We start from the raw sequence: 19,703 nt of genomic DNA, 5'->3' as shown, positions 1-19,703 counted from the left end.
ATAGTAGCAGGTCAGGTCATTTGCACCACTGATGTTCATTCCAAGGTAAACAGATACAGGGTTATTCACGAGAGGGGTATTTCTGAATTTCTTTTTGCCGCAGCCCATTATACACATTGCAACAATATCTTGATTTCAAATTTTGAAAATTATTATAACTGAATCCACGACGGCTCTTAGTCCTGTCTCTTTGACGTTAAATCTAAAAATCTTTGTCAATTCGAAAAAATTGTTTTTACAATAACGACGAAAAGACTGATATGATCCTCATTTTGGAGAGCGTGGAAGGAATTCTGTCGCCGCTGCGGATGTTTCCAAACCGATGGTAGACACTTCTAACACCTTTTACATTAACTTAATTTGTTAATTTATTTGTTGAATTTTGATTAAATACAGGTTATCTGCCAATCTGACATTTCTGACAAATCTATCCAACTTACTTTGATTTCTAATTTAAAAGAAATAACACATTTGATTTAGTAGTCACTGCCATTGTATTGTTGGTTGCGGCAAAATAAAAATTGAGAAGTACCCTTCCCGTGAATAACCCTGTATTAAATAAAATTGAATGGCTTTTATGACAAATTAATGTTTATTTTTTTAAATTTGATCATTTTCTGTTTTCAATGAGAGTTTACTGCTTGAAAATTTCACGTGAAAAACTGTCAGGACAAAATACTTACTTCGGCTAGAGCTGGACAATTTTGTGATGCTGGATTAAAGAACACAAAACATTAGTTTTATTTTACTAAATTTATAACTGTAAATGTATGTGATTTTTTTTTGTTAGGTTTCCAACATATTTTAAGCTTTGTTCAAATGTTATTTAAATGTGTCAAACCAAAAGTAAAATAAAACAAAGTTGTCATTATCACGCTTTATTTTTAAAATCGTTTATTTTTTTGTAACACGATATTGTTTCTTTACGTCATAGATACACATTATGAAAAACAACTCATAACTCCCTTGGGATAACGGATATTTCAAATCTTTTCGCCCTCCCCATTGTTTACAACAAACTCGTGAGAACGAAACTATAGCAACCACATATTCACGCAATCTTCCCTGCAAAATATTTTTAAGAAAGTTTTAACTTACAGATGCTAAAAAATAAAATATTGTATGCACCACGGGAGATATTCATGTTTTCCCCTCGGTTGACTTATAAACTTCGGGCCAAGGCCCTTGGCGTATAACCACGTCAACTTCAGGGAAAAATCATGTTCATATCTATTTTGCAACTGATCACAAAACACTTATTTATTCCAACGGTTTATTTTAGAAACGGATAGCAAAATCAAAAAATTTAGGTATTCACATTAGTACTCGCAATAGTTGTTTTGATCATTGTTTTATAAAATTTTATTTGCAGGGTGGATTATGCACAGTAACACTAAACTTCCTAAACCCTAACCTAAAAGATGAATTAAGAAATGACATGTTGACAATTCCTTACCAATTCCTCGGGGATACCAACCCACTAAATAAAGAGGTTTTTTGTCAATTAAATATGTTCATGAAATTTATAATAAAGTAATTCATAATTTTAAAAATACAATATCCACATTGTTCATATACGACGAAGAAAAGTTGAACAAATCAGTGTAAAAATGAAAATAACTTTCGCAACATTTTAATAAATAATTTTTTCTAAATGATTTTCTTTCCTCCATGACCATTAAAGAAGGGATGCATTCTTGTTAGATATTCAGTGAAAGAATGATATCAATTCCACATTCCACGCGCCGTGTTAGAATATGTATACTGAAATCCACGGCTTTCGGCTCGTTACTCCTTAAAATAAAAAAAATATTTATCATTTTTTCCGGAAATTCTTCAAAACAAAGTTGAAATTAAATATAATTTGAACCCTAAAATTCATACATGCTCATGTGTTTATAGATCCATTGATAAATGATAACGAAGCACGAAAAAAAAAATACTCGAATGAAAAGCGTAAAAACTGTTAGTATTAGATCTCTGGTATTAGTGCAGCGGTCGTCCTTTCTTCAAAAAAACTAAAGTTTTTATACCACAAAAACATTTTCACTCACTCTTTCGTTTCAACTAATGATTATTATTATCCCACGATCGAAGTGTTAAATCAGGAGTTAAAAATATCTAAAAAAAAAAATATTCGATTAAAAAAGATCAATATGTAAAAAATGTTTATTTGAAAAAATCTATTGGTGATTAAATTTATTACGTAGTAATACAAAAGACAGATAGAAAAAGAAATAAGAAAATATTCAGTTGTAATACGACGAGTAGTCAATGTTATGCTGATTATTTTTGTGGTGGTGTTACGAATGTCAACCGCGCTGGGATATGAATTTGACGAGTGCGTTAGCACGAGTCGAATTCGAAAGCGCCGTTGACATGAGTCTGCCAATTTGTTAAAAGAATGATTGTCTAATACACATTGATTTCATTTCATTCAAATAATAATTAACAAATAAGTGTTATTTTTTAATCACTACGGTTGCTAATCTACTGTTATGTTATTGTAAAACTAATTTATTTTTAATATAACCCTACCCAAAAAATTATCGAATAACCATAAACTTCGTCAGCAGATATAATAAAAATAGAATAAACAAGGAAAGCTAATTTCTTCATTTTTATTTCGTACAAACAAAATTAAAATATTTTATTAGGAAGTCAAGGTTGCACTTGAAATTACCGAAGTAATTTTGTAACCAAAAAGGTTTCGGAATGCGCTATATTTGGTGAATTATAAAGTTGAACTTGCCCAATTAGAAAGGCCTGTTACATGAGCGATTTAGTAATTATTATTTTTTAACTAAATCGTTAAAAACGAAACATGACCATAAATGCTTTCATGTTCATAGATATTACGAGTAGAATTATTGACCTGTTGCCAGCTACGTCAAAATAACGGAAACTATTCCCACAGAAAACTACGAATTTCTCATAAACTGCAAATAACTTCATGTTTCCGATGTCGTCAATATGCAACACTTAATACGACAAAATGACTGTTGTGGGTAAGTCTGTGGAGGCTCTTATCTTCAGGACTCATGGTCACCCGGTACCTACTACCGGGTGATTTTAAATCAATGTGACTTTTTTTCATAGGTTGGTAATATTATTGTTGGTTATTCTGCTTTTTAATGTGATAGTTGACATAAACATAGGCGTCCTCGCCTATTTGACACAATTTATTAATACATAAAATGTCAAAATGACGTACGTACGCCAATGTGTTGATTAAGGTATCAAGTTTGCCAAAATAATTTATGAAAAATGTTCCCCACTTAAGAAAAAAAGTCACAATCATTTAAAATCACCCGGTATTTCAGCATGAAATTTGTAATTTGTTGAAAATTAGTTTTCAATGACATAATTAATTAAAAAAGAAACCCTTTTTCAAAAATCGAAAGACCAAGTCGGATGCAGTTAGCCAATATCAACTTCAGGGTCATCATAAACGTTTGCAACAACTAGTGGGCCTGGCGGCGCACCTAAAGCATAGCGCACAGCCAACTACGTCATTTATAATGTAGTAGGTATTAATCCTCCCTTCACATTAAAAAATCTGGAGAAAAACGTCATTTCCTAAGCGTTATTTTACCATATAGCTGAGAATTAGTACTATCGCGGCCAAAATACTTTGGTCGTCAATGTGACATAAATGATATTCAATTGTAAAGCAAGCTTTAGGATGTTTAACCTTATTTTTTACTGTTGTCAAAATTATTTCAATTCAGCAGTGTCATACGGGTGGGGTAAATCCCAGCTGCGGAGGCAGGGTTCAAAAGTAAAAGATCAACATGGTCGCGGTTTGGACAACCTTCAGAAGCAAGTAAGACGATTCTATATTTATCAAAAACTGAAGATGCCATATTTTTGACAAGAATAATTTGAAATTGTCATGTATATTGACATTAATACTTTATTTACATTTGAAGTGTCAAAAAGTGACGACCAAAGTATTTTGGCCGCGAAAGGAACCAAGGAACCCTAATAGGATATACAGTATTTTTTAAATGCCATGAAATATTAGATACAGGGTTATTCACGAGAGACTTCGGATGAAAATTTCGTTGTATCCAACCCAAAATATCGAGCGATCAAATTAATTTGTAATCGAGTCATCCATGGATTTGAATCCGTATGTTTTTGCGACTGATATGTCGAGATCTAACCTGTGTTTCAAGCTGTATTTATTGGAGCGTGGAGTTCAAGTAACGACATACGATTTCGAATTCATGGATAACTCGATTACAAATTAATTTGATCGCTCTTTACAAGAAACCCCTAGAACTTGATATTTTCTTTAATTCGAAATAAGAAATAAGTTAGCAATTCAGGTAGCTTGGCGAATAAAATTAATCATGACACTTTCTCTTTATTGAGGTTATGAGCAAAAGTTAATATAAATGTGAAAACTGACATGACAGATAATAAGGGCCAGCAATCGTTGATTTAAGTAATTATTACTTTTTATAAATTTAGTAAGCTAGAAACCATTGGAAGTTGTAGTTTCGGTTGCATATGACGAAATTTTCATCGGAAGTCTCTCGTGACTAACTCTGTACATTAAATAAAAAAAATGTTTACTCAAACTTCAAATAGAAATTTTAGAATTCCTGTCACAATCGATCTGGTGCCAAGATTCACTTACAACGGCGCCTCTAAAGTATCTACCCAATCAAAGTTACCACTAGAGTCTTCTCACATTTCGAAAATACCTACTATACCAAACACGTTTGGTGTATGTGTGGTTGCCTGCCACCTAAAACAATTTATTTCCCCCCACTTGGTTTCACGACAGCTCGAAACGAGTAAGTTGTGTTTATGAATTATAAAAACTGCAACAATATGCGACCACCGTTTATGTAGTATTAGTTTGCAGTGCCTGAAGCTTGTTACGTTTGGTGCTCATTCAAAAGTAGTAGAAACGATCCATTGCAATGGCTCCAAACCATCCCGTACTGGATGACCACCAAAAATTTACACTCATGAAGGTAATTTATGTTTACATTCCGTTAACTTAAATCGTTCAAAAAAAAGACATTTAAGAATAGGGAATTACACAAATTATTAGAAAGTTTGAGAAGTGTGTACCTACTTATCCGAATTAACAGTTAACTTGACACAATCGCCTATTTGTTCGACTTTATTTGGATGTCAATCGATGACATTTATTCTTACTGCGATTTTTATTCCGGGCACATGAATTTACTTTCACAATTGTTTCAAAAGAATTTCGTTGCGCGATAACATCGTTCGTTAGTTTTTAATATGAAAATCATTTTTTTTACAAATAAATTAAAGCTAAGTGTGCAGTAATTAGTAAAAGTATTACACCGGAAACAAATATTTCTGTATCAATCAGAAATGAAATTAGTTAGGTAATTTTAATAGCGAGAAGAAAAAATTGCATCTCATTAATATTGCAATACGTTTTTATTATTATTTTTTGCCATGTTTGACGTTAGTCGATGTTAACAAAACAAGGTGAACAACTAAAAGAAAAAGTAAAGGTTCAGTCATCTTCTTCGCTGGATTCGTCCTGCGCTCTGATCAGGTGGCAAGTTTCCGCTTCCAGAGCTAATTTCCTGATGTTGGCCAAGCAACCGGCGGCGGCCTCTTGCAGGTCCCAATCCGTGGTCGCGATGGCTTTCAGTAGAAATGGTACCACTCCGCTTTCATGCATGGTGATACAATTGAATGCATTTTTCGACAAGTGGAAGAGCGCCAAGGCTGTGGTGCGATGGACTTTCGCATTCGAATCAGCCATATAAGCCACCAATGGGGTAATCGCTCCTAGACTATCAATCTGCATTAGTTTCGATGGGATGACAAAAGCGTGATAAGGAATGTGACTAGATAACGAGGCTGGCAGTGGCGGTTTGGGCGTGGGGCAGATATAATAAACTTCTACGTAAAAATTTACCTTGAACGAGTCCTCGTTGGATTCGACACCGTAAAATATTCACCAAACTACTAGTTAAGATTCGGCTAGCTTCCTGATTTCCCATTGCAAAATATTTTAAAGAGTTGACAATGCTTTGGAATAGAAAGGACTAGAAATTATTAAATCAATAGGTAGGCTGTTTAAGTTAAGTTTAGTCTTCCTAGAAAGGAACGGATTAAAAAAATATTTACCTAACGTTTTCTACCAGTTTTTTTTTTACATTAAAAGCACTTAGAGATGGAAAGTCCACAAGATAATTTGTTATTGTTTGAATATGAGTTTTAATAAAAAATTTGGAAAAACCAAAAATATTAGATACACACATGACGCGAGCTAGACCACAAAATTGATCGTTTAGAGAAAATAATAAATAATGTGACAATCTGTGCGATTCCATTTACACATTGTTATGATTTAGCGATCGTTATTTTAACGATCGATTTTTTAAAATAATTTTTAAAGAGCTTGCTGATTTCTTAAAGCAAGTTGATGATCTCTACAAGTATATATTTGCTAAATTAACTTGATTTTTTTAAATTTTGATTCGGAAGTGATTTTCTAATTTTTAAAAAAATATTTAAAACAACCAATTTTCAATGTAACGATCGATATTATAACTATTTGGAAACAGAATCGCACTGATTAGCTTGTGATTTTTTCTATTTTGGATAATTACCTAATGCTTACACGAATCCTATGTAGAATGTATTTTGTTACCAAGTTGCTAAATTTTGTGCTACACATTATAGTTGTTTCTGGTCAATTTCAAAAATATATGTTTTATATTTGTTTGCCGGAAAAAAAGGAAACAACGTATGTACAAAGATGGAGAAAGGCAATAGAAATTGCAAGAAATTTGCGGCTCAACAAGTAGTTTCTCTCTAATCATAAAGATCTAGTCTAGTGTAGTCTCGCACAAGCGGAAATCGATGCAAAGATATTTATTTATTATCAAAAGAAAATTAAATGAGATAAGTAGGACGAACTTCAGATAGTACAAAGCCAGATTCCAAAAAACTGGACAGAAAAAACCTCAGTGATGAATTAAAGTTAATTTGTGGAGGTAGTGTGACGAAAAAAATTAAAAGAAACTATTAATAATGCAGTCAAATTCAGTTATTGCAACATTCATTCTTCTATTTTCTCTTTCCTTTGCTTTGTTATTGACAATTTTTTATCGTCGCTCGAAACCCGCGACAACTTTAGTTTAATAATGAAGTGTATTTGGTGTAGGAGAAACGAGAAGCGTTTCTGACCTCTGAGGAAAGACACGTTCGATGGCAAGTTGCAAAGGATAATTTAAAGCAACTGGCAGACAATTCAAACACTTTTTGAGATGATTTATCAGCTTTGATGAAACCTGGATTCATTAGATACCATTTATCAGAGAGAGACGTGCCGATTGTCCTTCTCCGAAATAGAAGAAAACAGTTTCATTCGCCGGAAAGATCTTGGCGTCGGCGTTTTGGAATTCCGGTGGATAATAAGAATTTGGCGGTAATTGGTAACTTCTCGACCAGTTCAATCTTCGGTTATATTTTGACTTGTGTGACGTCCTTTGTTAAACTACCCTTTGCCAGTCTTCCTTCGACCACTTTTAATGTAAGATGGCCAAAAAGTCTTTTTTATTTGTTATCTTTTCTTAAGAGCGACCTTTAAGGGGTAATATATCCGTTCAAACCCCTTTCTTAAAGACTCTTCTTCAGCTACCCCTACCTGTACAGCGTGATTTTGAATAAGGTTCTACAGATATTTTAACCTGAGGTAGTACATGTCAAAAGAAGGCAAAATAACCCAACTTGTCTTATACAAATATTAATGGTTTATAAGAAAATCAAAGAAACCATTTTGTTTGGAAAACGCTGAAAATTTTCAAATTTGGCGGGCAGTTTGACGAACGACTAACCTAAAATGTTTTTCTGTCGTTCGAGGTTATGTTTGGTTTTCATCGTTACAATTTTTTGGGTTTCATCGTGAATTTTGGATATAATTTGTAAAGTGATGATAAAATAGTGCCTGCAACTAATTCAGAAAACAACAAAGTTTTCACGAATTTCCTGAGCGGCGTTTTGAACGTAATGAGGCGGAGGTTAAACATAGGGATCTACGAGGAAATTTTCAACAGTCCCAACCCACACGTTAATTAAAATCACTGTTGGAAGTGACGCTCTTGGATTTCGTAAGGAATGTCTTTTTCTGCAAATAATGCGATCTTCTCGAAACGCCCAAAATCGTGAGGATCCTGTGCAACGTTTATAAAGGTTCGTGCATTGCGAAATATCCTTTGAGGCAACTTTTCACCGTAGATTTGCCGTGTTAGCTCTAAATGTTCGCCACAGATCAAAGACCATATCGGTTTTCTCCAGGTTGGTGAAAGACATTTGTAATTTCAGTTGAAATTAAGATTGATGTTCCTGTCAAAATGACTTCATTTTTAATTAAATTACAACAAAAAAGTCTGCTATGATTTATTTTTGACCCATTTTTCTAAGGTTGACTCAAGTTGCAAAAAACCACTTGTCATTTGCAACAGCATTTTTTCAATATTTTGGAACCAAATAAAGGCACAAAGGGACCAGCAAATCATAGTTTAGATTGAATATTTTCCATGTAAGTACAGTTTTAAAGTAATTTCGAAGGATTAATGCCATAAAAATGCTGTTGCAACGGCAAAGTGGTTTTTTGCAACTTGAGTCAACTGTATAAAATTTAGTGGCTCCCAAACTTTTTTTGAAAAACTTTGAACCCCTTTTTCTCGAAAAATATCAACATTTGTATAAGGCATCATTGGCTCAATCGTTACCTTCCGTGGGGTTCTATCATTGGTTAAAATATCTGCACAACCTTCAAAGTCACTCTGTATAATGAACTCGAGTCTCATTTTATCGATGTGACTCGGGGATTGTGATTTGTGATTTTTATTTGTACTACTTCTTCGATTCCCATACTAATTTCTAATTAACCGACAAGTTTGCGATGACTGTCTTTTCAGATGAAAAAATCACGAACCGCCACTGCCTCAAACAGTTATGTTTGCAGACTTGATAAAAAGCTAAAAATATGAATATGTATTAAGGAAACGTGTACGAATAAAACACACATTGCTACTGTTTGCTCTTTTAAATGTTTTAGCATAAACAATATTTTTTTATTTCTCAACAACTCCTTCGTCCCTGCCGTGAATAATGCAAATTTCTTGTAGAACGCGGAACGCGCAATACTGCTACGTACGAACCGCCAATGGAACACACCGATTCTACTTGTTATGTAACACAAATGCGAAACGCTCTTTAATAAGAAACACCGGCAGCATTCAGGTCGTGACTAATTAAATTCTGTTCTCGAGTGAAAATTTCATTTGACATTGGACTAATTAAGAAAGTCGACTTACCGCCCAAAAGTCTTACAATTGGAACCCCATGCGCAACAATATGCAATGGCGGAAGCCAAATGCTCTCGCAATTCGACGTTCTGCGTGTGGACCAAGTTAACCAACATGGGTACCACCCCATGATCCGTGATCACAGCCAGATTCTCTATGTCTTTGGCGATCTCGGCAATGGCGGCACAGACGCAAGCCAGGACGTGAGAGTCGTTCGACTTTAACAGATTGACGATCAGTTCTAGACCGCCGACGAAACATCGAACCATTTCACCTGAGTCGATGGCGTTTCTTATGCAAGGTACCAGAGACCAAGCGGCGTTGGCTTGAACCTGTAATAGCGTAATCATTGTGGGTTTGTTTATTTTTTGTTGGGTCTACTTTGGGAGAGTCGTTCTTGAGAAGAGACCAAATTAATCGAACGCCGTCGAGATTCTCGATTATTCTCATTGAACTTTCATCTTCTGCACATTCGCGCAGTACCATCGGAACGTTTTCCAAAAGAGGAGGAAAAGTGTAGTTCAGCAGATTGACTAAGTAGGGAATGCCGTCGACGCGTCTCAGCACGTCTCTGTTGTGTTTGAATTTGAGACATTCGCAAAGAGCGCCAACTACATTTTTCAACACCATTTCGTCTTCGTCGGCATTTTCCAACAGTTTAACCAACACCTAAAAGTTATCAACAAAACAAACTTAGACTTTCATCTTTTATTATTGTTCTAGGTTTGAGATTAAAGAAAATAATGCTACTTGTTTGATTATGATACTGTATCGTCACGGAGGTGAAATTTTTGATGGCGTTGTTCGTAGTAATAAGTTAATATCTAAAGTCCATTTTTTAATTATAGTACGATGGATCAATTAATAAGCAGAGCAACTGTTATATTGCCATCTCTTTTCAACATAATGTAAAACAAGCTATTGGATTTTTGTATACTCAATTTCATATAAATGTGCATCTAAGCAAGCCATGAAAATCTGATTTTCTGTTGGTATTAAAGCTAAAGCTAGTGACTTTGACTTTCAAAGTTGCTTGCTCTGCGCGAACCTGATTTGACTAATTTTTCAGTTTTTGTCCATTTTAACATTGCTGATTTCAAAAGCAATGTTACGTCTTTTTACTGATTAAATTAAAGTAATTCTTATTTGTTTTTGTCTTTGTATTTTTACCAAGTAAAGATTTATTTGACATGACCTTCATAAATGTGACTTTTGTAATGTAACTAAATTAAAGGTGCTTTTACAAATGCACAGCTCACTTGATGAACATTTATATGAAATCACTTATATGTATTTTATTAAGTCCCTCCCACTATACATCTCGCTTTGGCATGTGCGATTAGAGCAAGACGCGAGTTGTACGTTTATTCCATTAGTGACGTCAAATTTTTAGGTTAGGTCGTAACTACATTTTTCTACGATCGTGCAAAAAGTGAGTGTTCATTGCAATGTTTTTAGTGGAAAAAGTGCCTAGTGCACTAGTGCAATAAAGTCTTTATTGCACGCATCTGTCAACAGTCTGTCTCGTGCAAAAAGTGAGTGTTTATTGCATTTTTTACACACGATGCACAGGACTGAACTGTTGTTTATCGTTGGTTTTTTCTCGTTTTTTTGTTCGATCGTAAAAAAAATGTTGTATGCAACACGTGCAAAAAGTGTTATTGCACTTGACGTTTTGTCCCACTCGCCTGCGGCTCTTGGGACAATTTTTTCACGTCAATTTGCACTTGTTGCATAAATAACTATTACTTATTAGTTGATAAATAGCTATCAAAAATTGGTAGCACCATGCACTGCTGTCAAATGTCGAAAGCAGACGCAGGTCACGTCGACTTCTTGATTCGGACTAAGCTCATCGGACTATAATAAAAAAAAGGACTATACCTAGCAGTAGCAGCCGATAGTAGTCTAGTGGATAAAAAAATAAAATAATAGTAAAATTTGATTTTACAACAATAAACAACAAAGAAAATACCTAACAAATGCTTTTTGAAAAATATTTACAAACAAGAAAATACATACACGTGTTCCCGAATTCGATCCCAGTTAAATAATAATAAATTTAAAAAAGTTAATAATTTGAAGACATTTTAAATAATTTAATTTCCTTCTTACCTCGACTGTCTTCAGTTGATCGTATCTCTCGACATTGTCAGCACTGATCGCGGTTTTCCAAATGGCACCGGTAACGGCAGCCAGCAACAATTTGTCTTCTTTGGTTGCCGGGTCTTTGGCCATATTAACCAAAGGATCTAGTCCGCCGGCTTGCCTCACCAAGTTTCGAGTGGTTGCATCTTCGGCACACTTAAATATTGTTTCGGCACAGTGTCTCCTCAAAGACGGATCCTGGAAAAATTGTTCAAAAGAATTATTTCACTACTAGATCTGTACCTCAGCAGATAAGTGCTGAACGATATCCTTGACCATCCCTTCCGTCTGTATGGCCAGTTGGTACGACGGATCGTTGGCACATTGCGAAATTGTACCAACAGTAGGAACGATAACGTCCATGTGGACCGACCTGAGTCAAAGATTATTAAGCGACAATTACCAATTACAGTACTACCTGAGTAGTTTTGCTAAAAGTGGTACAGAGCCGCTGTTCATCATCACTTGTATGTTCTTCCGACTCCGTGAGACTGACCACAGCGCCTTCGCTGCCGCCTTGGCGATGTTAACGTTTTCTAACTCATCAGCGCTCAGTTGTTCTTTGGGCGTCTTCAAACAGTTCTCGTTGACGTCCAACAAGTCGACCAGTTTCGGTATCCCGTTGAACTTCCTCACGTGTTTTCTCGCCTTTCTTATTTGGGCCACGTTGTAGATCGTCTCTGCAACTAAAATCTGTAAGTCTCTGGCGGGATCAGTGAGATTCTGGACTAGAAGAGAGACTCCTCCCAAATCTGTGATGCACCGACGTATCTGTTCGTTTAAAGAGAGCTCGCTCAAGACACTCAATGAACCCAGTTTGCACTTCAAGTCTTTGGTTTCCAGCAGATTTATCAACACTTCCAAACCACCAATATCCTGAAATGATTTTCATAAAGAAATGGTTTTCGCAGACCGTGTCGTACTTGTATGGCCATTTGGTTGATCTCCGTTGTCAGATCGTGGTCTTTTAGGCAACATAATGATATCACTGTTGCAGTCTGATTTCCCGATTTCATGTATTTCACTAGCTTTTGGATGTGCCAATATTCGGGGGGGATTTCGGGTTTTGGCCGTTCTCTCTGTTCATCTTCCGACGAAGTTCTAAAAATATTTGTCACAGCGTGAAGAAATCTGCACACTTTTACATTACTCTGCTACTGAAGAGTCTTCACTGTCTGAAAGTTCCTCAACGATGAACTCTTTCGGCCCCTTCACTGCTTGACCCTCGTCAATTGAAATGCTATCCTCAGACATCTTGAAGTTGAAATACTTGTCAAAAATGTCAAGAAAATGTCAACTTGTTTTGCGTATAACAAACATGTTGCATGGCTAGTGTAGAGCTTTGCGTATTATTAAACATTTTCCAATGATTTCCCTGATTTATCTAAAAACAAAATTTAACATGTAACGACATGTAAAGAGCGATCAAATTAATTTGTAATCGAGTTATCCATGAATCCGAAATCGTATGTCGTTACTTAAATTCCACGCTCCAATAATCGCAGCGCGAAACACAGGTTAGATCTCGACATATCAATTCAAATCCATGGATGACTCGATTACAAATTAATTTGATCGCTCGATATTTATGTAACATCCTGTTCTTTATTGTCATAGAGCATTAATTTTAAGGAAATTAACGAGTAGGTAATGATACGAACTGAAAAACAACTTGTTAACATAAATGTTTGATATTAAACCTGTATGTTTTTTCTTTCGTACTAATGATAAAACGTCATGAAGAATAATTTTACCCACATCAATTTTGAATAGTGTTGGCAATAATTGCAGACTAATTTAAAAAAAAATCCATTTTGCATAAATTTATTTATTCAAATTATTGAAACATTTGGTGTTAACTTTAAACCTAGTATTGTAGACATAACACTGTTGCGAGACTGACAACTTTTTATTTAAAATTGATTGCTTCGTAATTACTTTTTCATTAAATTCTTGTAATCTTAACAATATAAAATGTCGTGGTTGAAACTCTGCTAACTTTACTTTTTACCTAGTGAATGGGCAGTAATGAACTAGACTTTATATTAAACAATTATTTTCAAGAAAATGAGTTTTTGAGGTGTTATTTAAAACTTTTCTCTTGAAATAGATCATGTTCTCTAATCTGTCAAGATTAGCCATTATCACCACAGCGAAAAAATACAGACAGTTTTCATTGTTTTATTTATTTTTATTATATGATAAATCAAAACAATTCAGATAATTTTATGTTTTGCTTAGTGTAGCTACAATGAACGATTAAGTACTTTTTTAAACCAGGCAGGTGTGCGAAAACTGAATTTAAGAGCACGACGCCTAGCGTAGCGCTATTTTTTACTATACCTGCACTACAATGTGAAAATTATAACAAAAAAGTAAATTGAAATACCTTTTCTTTTCAATAAATGTCTATTTATCATTGTTCAAAATGTATCTGAATTTGTTGTTACCTAAGCAACCCTTAAAGCTTTAGCGTTTTAAAGGCCCTTTTTCGCACGCATTTTAGTGTCAAAAACAGGGATTATGTTTCAGGTATAATAAGAAAGATTTTTTAGAGGCCTTGTTTGTGAAGGGTAAGGTATTATATTGATGGATTTTGAACTTTATAATTAAAAAAAAAGAATTGTTCCGAACTCATATTGTAACTTACCTTGGAATTCGCACAGTTAATTGAGGTCATCCTCTGCAGCATTTTCAAACCAGATTGTCATACTTACTGTTTTTTAATAAGTAAACAAACAGCGTTCTTTTTTTTTAATCAGAAAGTATCCCATGACAATTCTTATGACTGTTGCAATTAGTTCCAACATTCTTTTCACGTAACATGAGGATTTTGTTAATTTGCCTTCAAATAACTCACTCAAGGGTCAAATTTATGTTAGAAATAAATGTAAAGTTTTCTTTGGCCGAAATCATCTCATTCTTTGAATTTAACATTCAATCAAGCAGCCAAGGTGTCATTCGAAAGTAAAAGTTCTTTGGCACTTCGTAAATGGTGTACATTATTTTTCATCTTCCACGCAACAGCAGACATCTTAAAAAACATGTTACAACTTTAAATATTGAACTTAATTTCCGACACGAGATAAATATAAAAGAAAATACGAGTATGATGTCAATAAAATTCATGTCAAACAACATATTTTGAATATTGGGTGATTAAAAATGATTGTGGATAAGTGGATAAGATTCGTGGGTTAATCGCGCATTAAAATTTAATTCGAATTAAATTTTGTAATTTTGTTTTCACCAACTTAATTCAACAGGCGGTCGTTATTTGGTTTTGGCACGGCCTTTACACGGGACAGCTTTTTGTACATATTTTGTTTTCAACAGGTAGGTATCGTTGAACTGCAGAAATTAATAAAATTACATCATTTAATTCCCGGTTAAAACGGTTCAGATGAAAATAAAAATACAGAGTGATTCATCTTTTACTGCCGGTGGCAAAATGACCCTTAAGAATTGAGAAAAATTTATGAAATTTACAGATTTGATTTGTCGAAAATTTTACTTTCGACCAGTATAATTTATTTAAAAAAAAACACATTATGAGCAGATATTTATAAAAAAAACTGTTAAAAAAAAATCATGTTTAAATTTTTGCATCAGAATGTGGCTAATGGCGTATAAAATCAGTATCTGCAATCCGTTTCGAAACATGTTTGATAGTTTTTGAATTAAATCGATTTTAATGGAAAAATGGCTTTTATTGGTCCTACTCGTTGGCTTTTGGTATAGTAAATCTTCTTTTCAGACGACCACTGTGAAATATGGCACATTTCACACGGTTTTTCCTTAGTGAAAATTTAAAATTGCAAACGATTTCAACACGAACACGAACGAACAGCCTAACCGTGTACAATGAAAAATTTGAGAAATCTGATTGGCCGACAGCTGTGTGTTTTTATATTGTACACGGGCCGATGATTAACGATGTCTATCTCCGCGCAACGGCATAATTATTTTGTCCGCAGCTCTGTCGAATAATATTTGAAGTTTGAAGGGATGCCGAATATTAGCGTTTTTTTTTTGTGGTCGTCGGAAAAATATCGTGTATACCACGTGTTGAAAATTCGATTTCACACTCGTTTGCTTAAGCCACGCGCCTACGGCTTGTGGCTCAATTCTGCAAACTCGTGTGAAATCTTTCATTTTCAACTCTTGATATACAATATACTATTAACAATGACTACCCTGTAAAACTGACCTGCTTAGGTGAATTTGTTCGATTTTACGAAAAGAGCTGTAAAGGACCCACTGCTGTGGCAATAAAGATCCCCTAATAGATCTCATTGTTAAAATATTGGGATATTATATCGTAAATCATGAAGTAAATACAAAATTGAATTTCAAAATGCATTTATTTCAGTAATACCATACGCTAAAATTAATTTAACATCGTAGAATTGTGTGAAAATACCTGAATGTGTATATGCGTATACCGGGACATTTTTTTAACATTGAACATAGCCCATACTTATTCCCTATGTTCAGTTTTAAAAAACACAGGTCAATGCATGTATGTAATCAGTAATCACGTAACCAAGGTAACTAAAATAAATACTTGACAGTTTAACAAAATGGTCAAGTTGTTTGAAGAAGAAATACACATAATGCAGTTATTCTATGCCATTCATAGCATTAGAAATGTGCGTGACATTTCCAATGCAACACATGATAGACCGATTCCATCAATCGGAACAATTTTTAATATTATTTCAAAATCTCGGGTGTTCGGTATAGTTGGTTACATAGCAACTCACGATGCATTGATCTGGGTTTTTTAAGGATGAACTGGAGTAACATTGAAAAATGGCGAAAATTGCTCAAAATTGGTACAATAGTCCTTCTATCCATGTTAAAGTACTGTGCCAAATTTAAAAAAAATTGATCGAGGAATTTTAAAATTATTGCCTTTTAAAGTTTCGGGACATTTTACACGCGTTCTTATGAGAAATCGATCAATGCTCGTATACAGGTTGTCCCAAAAATGGCGTACTAACGGTGCACTTCGGTGTAGAAGAGATTACCGTAAACGCCAGAAAAATGTTAAAAAAATTCTATTGGACTTATTTGCTGATTTGGCCGTCCTTGAAAGTGGCACTTAACAGGTCAATTATTTTGAAATATATGTATGAAATTGTCATGACAGCTACGTCTAATCGTACATATTATCACAAAGTACAAGATCACTCACTACCAATATCTAATCCTGTAGAATAGAGAATTTAGAAGCTTTGGAAATCGAAAAAATTATTTTAAATCCTCTACGGTAACATTGCAAGGTAATGATGTATGAATATATATATGTTCGTTTACATTGTATTATCGTTAATAATAATAATTAAAAAAAAATGATTTTTTTGTCGCAAACATTTTTTTCCAAATTTTTTTCATGTACATTTGAACATCCTCGATAAGATAGTAAGTAGTTTGTACGCCATTTTTGGGACACCCTGTATAAATTGATAAAAAACATATTTCAAAATGGCCAATTTCTCTTAAATTTTTCACACATAAAGTATCGATATCGTAGAATTTTCTAATGAATTTACAAAAAAAGTTGGTCGAGGATTTTCCATGTAATCGCTAATTATATGTGGTTTTTGAGGTTATGTACCTGTTTTAATTTCAATAAAAAGTGGACAAAATGCATATAATTGACGAAAGTCTACAACGTCAAACCTTATTGTCACATTGTCAGTGTCAAAGTCAATGCCAAAAAAATGGGTTTAACTAAAATTCAAAAACAGACTATAGCGCAACGTTTAATAAGAAACGGCATTTCGATACGGGCAATTGCTGCTGAGGTTGGTGTTCATAAACGTACCGTTTTATTGGCCAAACAAAAAATCAAACCTACGCATACATAACCTTTATTAAAAAAGCGATGTTCACACAACTCAAATTTTGAATTTTTGCATCTGTTATTCTGTGTACTATCGCGGCCAAAATACTTTGGTCGTCACTTTTTGACACTTCAAATGTAAATAAAGTATTAATGTCAATATACATGACAATTTCAAATTATTCTTGTCAGAAATATGGCATCTTCAGTTTTTGATAAATATAGAATCGTCTTATTGTAGTTTCAATTTGGTTGTAGGTCGTAAAATTTTATGGTACTTTAAGTTAAAGATCTTGCGGGGCTTATAAATCCTAGTTTACCACTAGCAGGTAATATTTTAAGCAGGGTTGTATTGTACATTTGGTATATTTGCATTGTACGGCAAACGGCACACGCCGCTTCCCAACCTTTTCAAACACAACCATTGTGCCCGTTAATCGCTCATAATATCCAATAAAATTTTACGACCTACAACCAAATTGAAACTACAGTACTTGCTTCTGAAGGTTGTCTAAACCGCGACCATGTTAATCTTTTGCTTTTGAACCCTGCCTCCGCAGCTGGGATTTACCCCACCCGTATGACACTGATAGATTAAAATAATTTTGACAACAGTAAAAAATAAGGTTAAACATCCTAAAGCTTGCTTTACAATTGAATACCATTTATGTCACATTGACGACCAAAGTATTTTGGCCGCGATAGTACGAGTTTTTTTTTTGTCAGCTGTTAGAAGGTATCGTGCGTCCATTTAAATTTATCTTTAAAGTTGGCGGTGGCAGAGGCGTTGGAGAGTCGATTGAGAACGCACCACTCATGTAAAAGTGTAAGATTTAAACAGCTGATCCGTGATCCGTAATCTGTATAATACGAGTACGTTCACAATCGAGACTTTCAGGATAAATTTAAATGAACGCACGATATTAATTAAAACAAGACTACAAAAAATGTGCAAATTTGTACCTTTTTATATTCAGTTGGAGAAGTATTTTTTTCTTAATAATGTTTAGTGCATTTATTTGGTGAAAACAGATATAATTGATTTCATATAAATGTTCATCAAGTGAGCTGTGCATTTGTAAAAGCACCTTTAATTTAGTTACATTACAAAAGTCACATTTATGAAGGTCATGTCCAATAAATCTTTACTTGGTAAAAATACAAAGACAAAAAACAAATAAGAATTACTTTAATTTAATCAGTAAAAAGATGTAACATTGCTTTTGAAATCAGCAATGTTAAAATGGACAAAAACTGAAAAATTACAAATCGGGTTCGCGCAGAGCAAGCAACTTTGAAAGTCAAAGTCACTAGCTTTAGCTTTACTACCAACAGAAAATCAGATTTTCATGGCTTGCTTAGATGCACATTTATATGAAATTGAGTATATGTTCAAAACAATCCCTAATTCTTAAGAATTTTTGTAGCAATATTGTCGTTTTTATTCGAAACAGTCAAGTAATTGATCCTGTTGTCTTTTGTTTTCATTTACGGCAACTGTCACTCTGACATTTTCATCATTTCAATACCTAATTGTACGATTTTATAATAAACGAGTGTGTGTAGTGTAAAGCTCTTGATTTAACCAGTAAGTAAGTATCTGTTTACAAATGAGCAAATATTTTCTAAATTATTAATTGTGAGATGAAATACGGTACAGAAATATTCAGAACAAAAATAGAATTTCGTTTTGGACTAGATGACTTGTACTAGAAAAAATCCGTTGAAAAAATCAATCAGGCACTTACTGGTTAAATCTAAAATATCAACAGCTTCACACTGACACACATTCATTAATCGTTATTATAAAATCGTGCCTATTGATCTTTCAAATGATGAAAATGTCAAAATGACAGTCGTAAACGGAAACAAAAGACAACAGAATCAACATTTGACTCTGTTTTGAATAAAAACGACAACATTGCTAAAAAAATTCTTGGGAATTAGGGATAGTTTCGAACATATCTGTTTCATTTTCACCAAAACAAATTCACTAACATTACTAAGAAAAAATCCTTCTTCAACTGAATGTAAAAAGGTACAGTCGCGAGCAATAAATTTTGGTCGTCAAGGTCATTCTTTGACGCAATCGAAAATGCTCCATTGTAAAACAGTTGTAAATATCATAACCTATCATCATGTTGTATGACATTAATTGTCATTTTTTTCTAAATTTTTTGACACTTTGTTGACGTGGGCATAATCAGACAGGGAAATTTTTTCAATTTGTGACAATCTAACCAAATTTTGAAATGACATTGACGACCAAAATTTATTGCTCGCGACAGTACCTAAAGTTACACTTTTTTTTGTAGTGTTGTTTAATCTCCTAACAGAGTTATCACAGAATCCTAAAAAAACGTACATACAATGAGAGG

The 19,703-nt window shown here is 33.9% G+C and overlaps 2 protein-coding genes across 2 annotated transcripts in view; one reads left to right on the top strand and one right to left on the bottom strand.

The window, feature by feature from the left end:
• Nucleotides 1-19,703, top strand: part of LOC138125960 (SEC14-like protein 2) — a 49,643-nt gene that overhangs the window by 25,251 nt on the left and 4,689 nt on the right. The window lies entirely within an intron of this gene.
• Nucleotides 5,415-12,981, bottom strand: gudu (Armadillo repeat-containing protein gudu). The gene is made up of 8 exons (XM_069041550.1): nucleotides 12,625-12,981; nucleotides 12,398-12,575; nucleotides 11,893-12,350; nucleotides 11,718-11,847; nucleotides 11,442-11,672; nucleotides 9,708-9,995; nucleotides 9,336-9,658; nucleotides 5,415-5,798 (listed from the first exon to the last, which is right to left on the bottom strand). The coding sequence occupies exons 1-8, from the start codon at nucleotides 12,726-12,728 to the stop codon at nucleotides 5,513-5,515; spliced, it is 1,998 nt and encodes a 665-aa protein (XP_068897651.1). The 5' UTR covers nucleotides 12,729-12,981; the 3' UTR covers nucleotides 5,415-5,512.

The sequence above is a fragment of the Tenebrio molitor genome, chromosome 3 (genome assembly GCF_963966145.1).
Source record: "Tenebrio molitor chromosome 3, icTenMoli1.1, whole genome shotgun sequence".
NCBI classification, from domain to species: Eukaryota; Metazoa; Arthropoda; class Insecta; order Coleoptera; family Tenebrionidae; genus Tenebrio; species Tenebrio molitor.
This window is presented reverse-complemented; position numbering and strand designations above follow the sequence as displayed.

Coding starts and splice junctions, on each gene's coding strand:
- gudu (XM_069041550.1), bottom strand. CDS start 12,728: ATGTCTGAGGATAGCATTTCAATTGACGAGGGTCAAGCAGTGAAGGGG. Junction 12,351..12,397: donor TCAACCAAATGGCCATACAA/GTACGACACGGT, acceptor AAATCATTTCAG/GATATTGGTGGTTTGGAAGT. Junction 5,799..9,335: donor AATTGTAAGACTTTTGGGCG/GTAAGTCGACTT, acceptor GCAGATTGATAG/TCTAGGAGCGATTACCCCAT.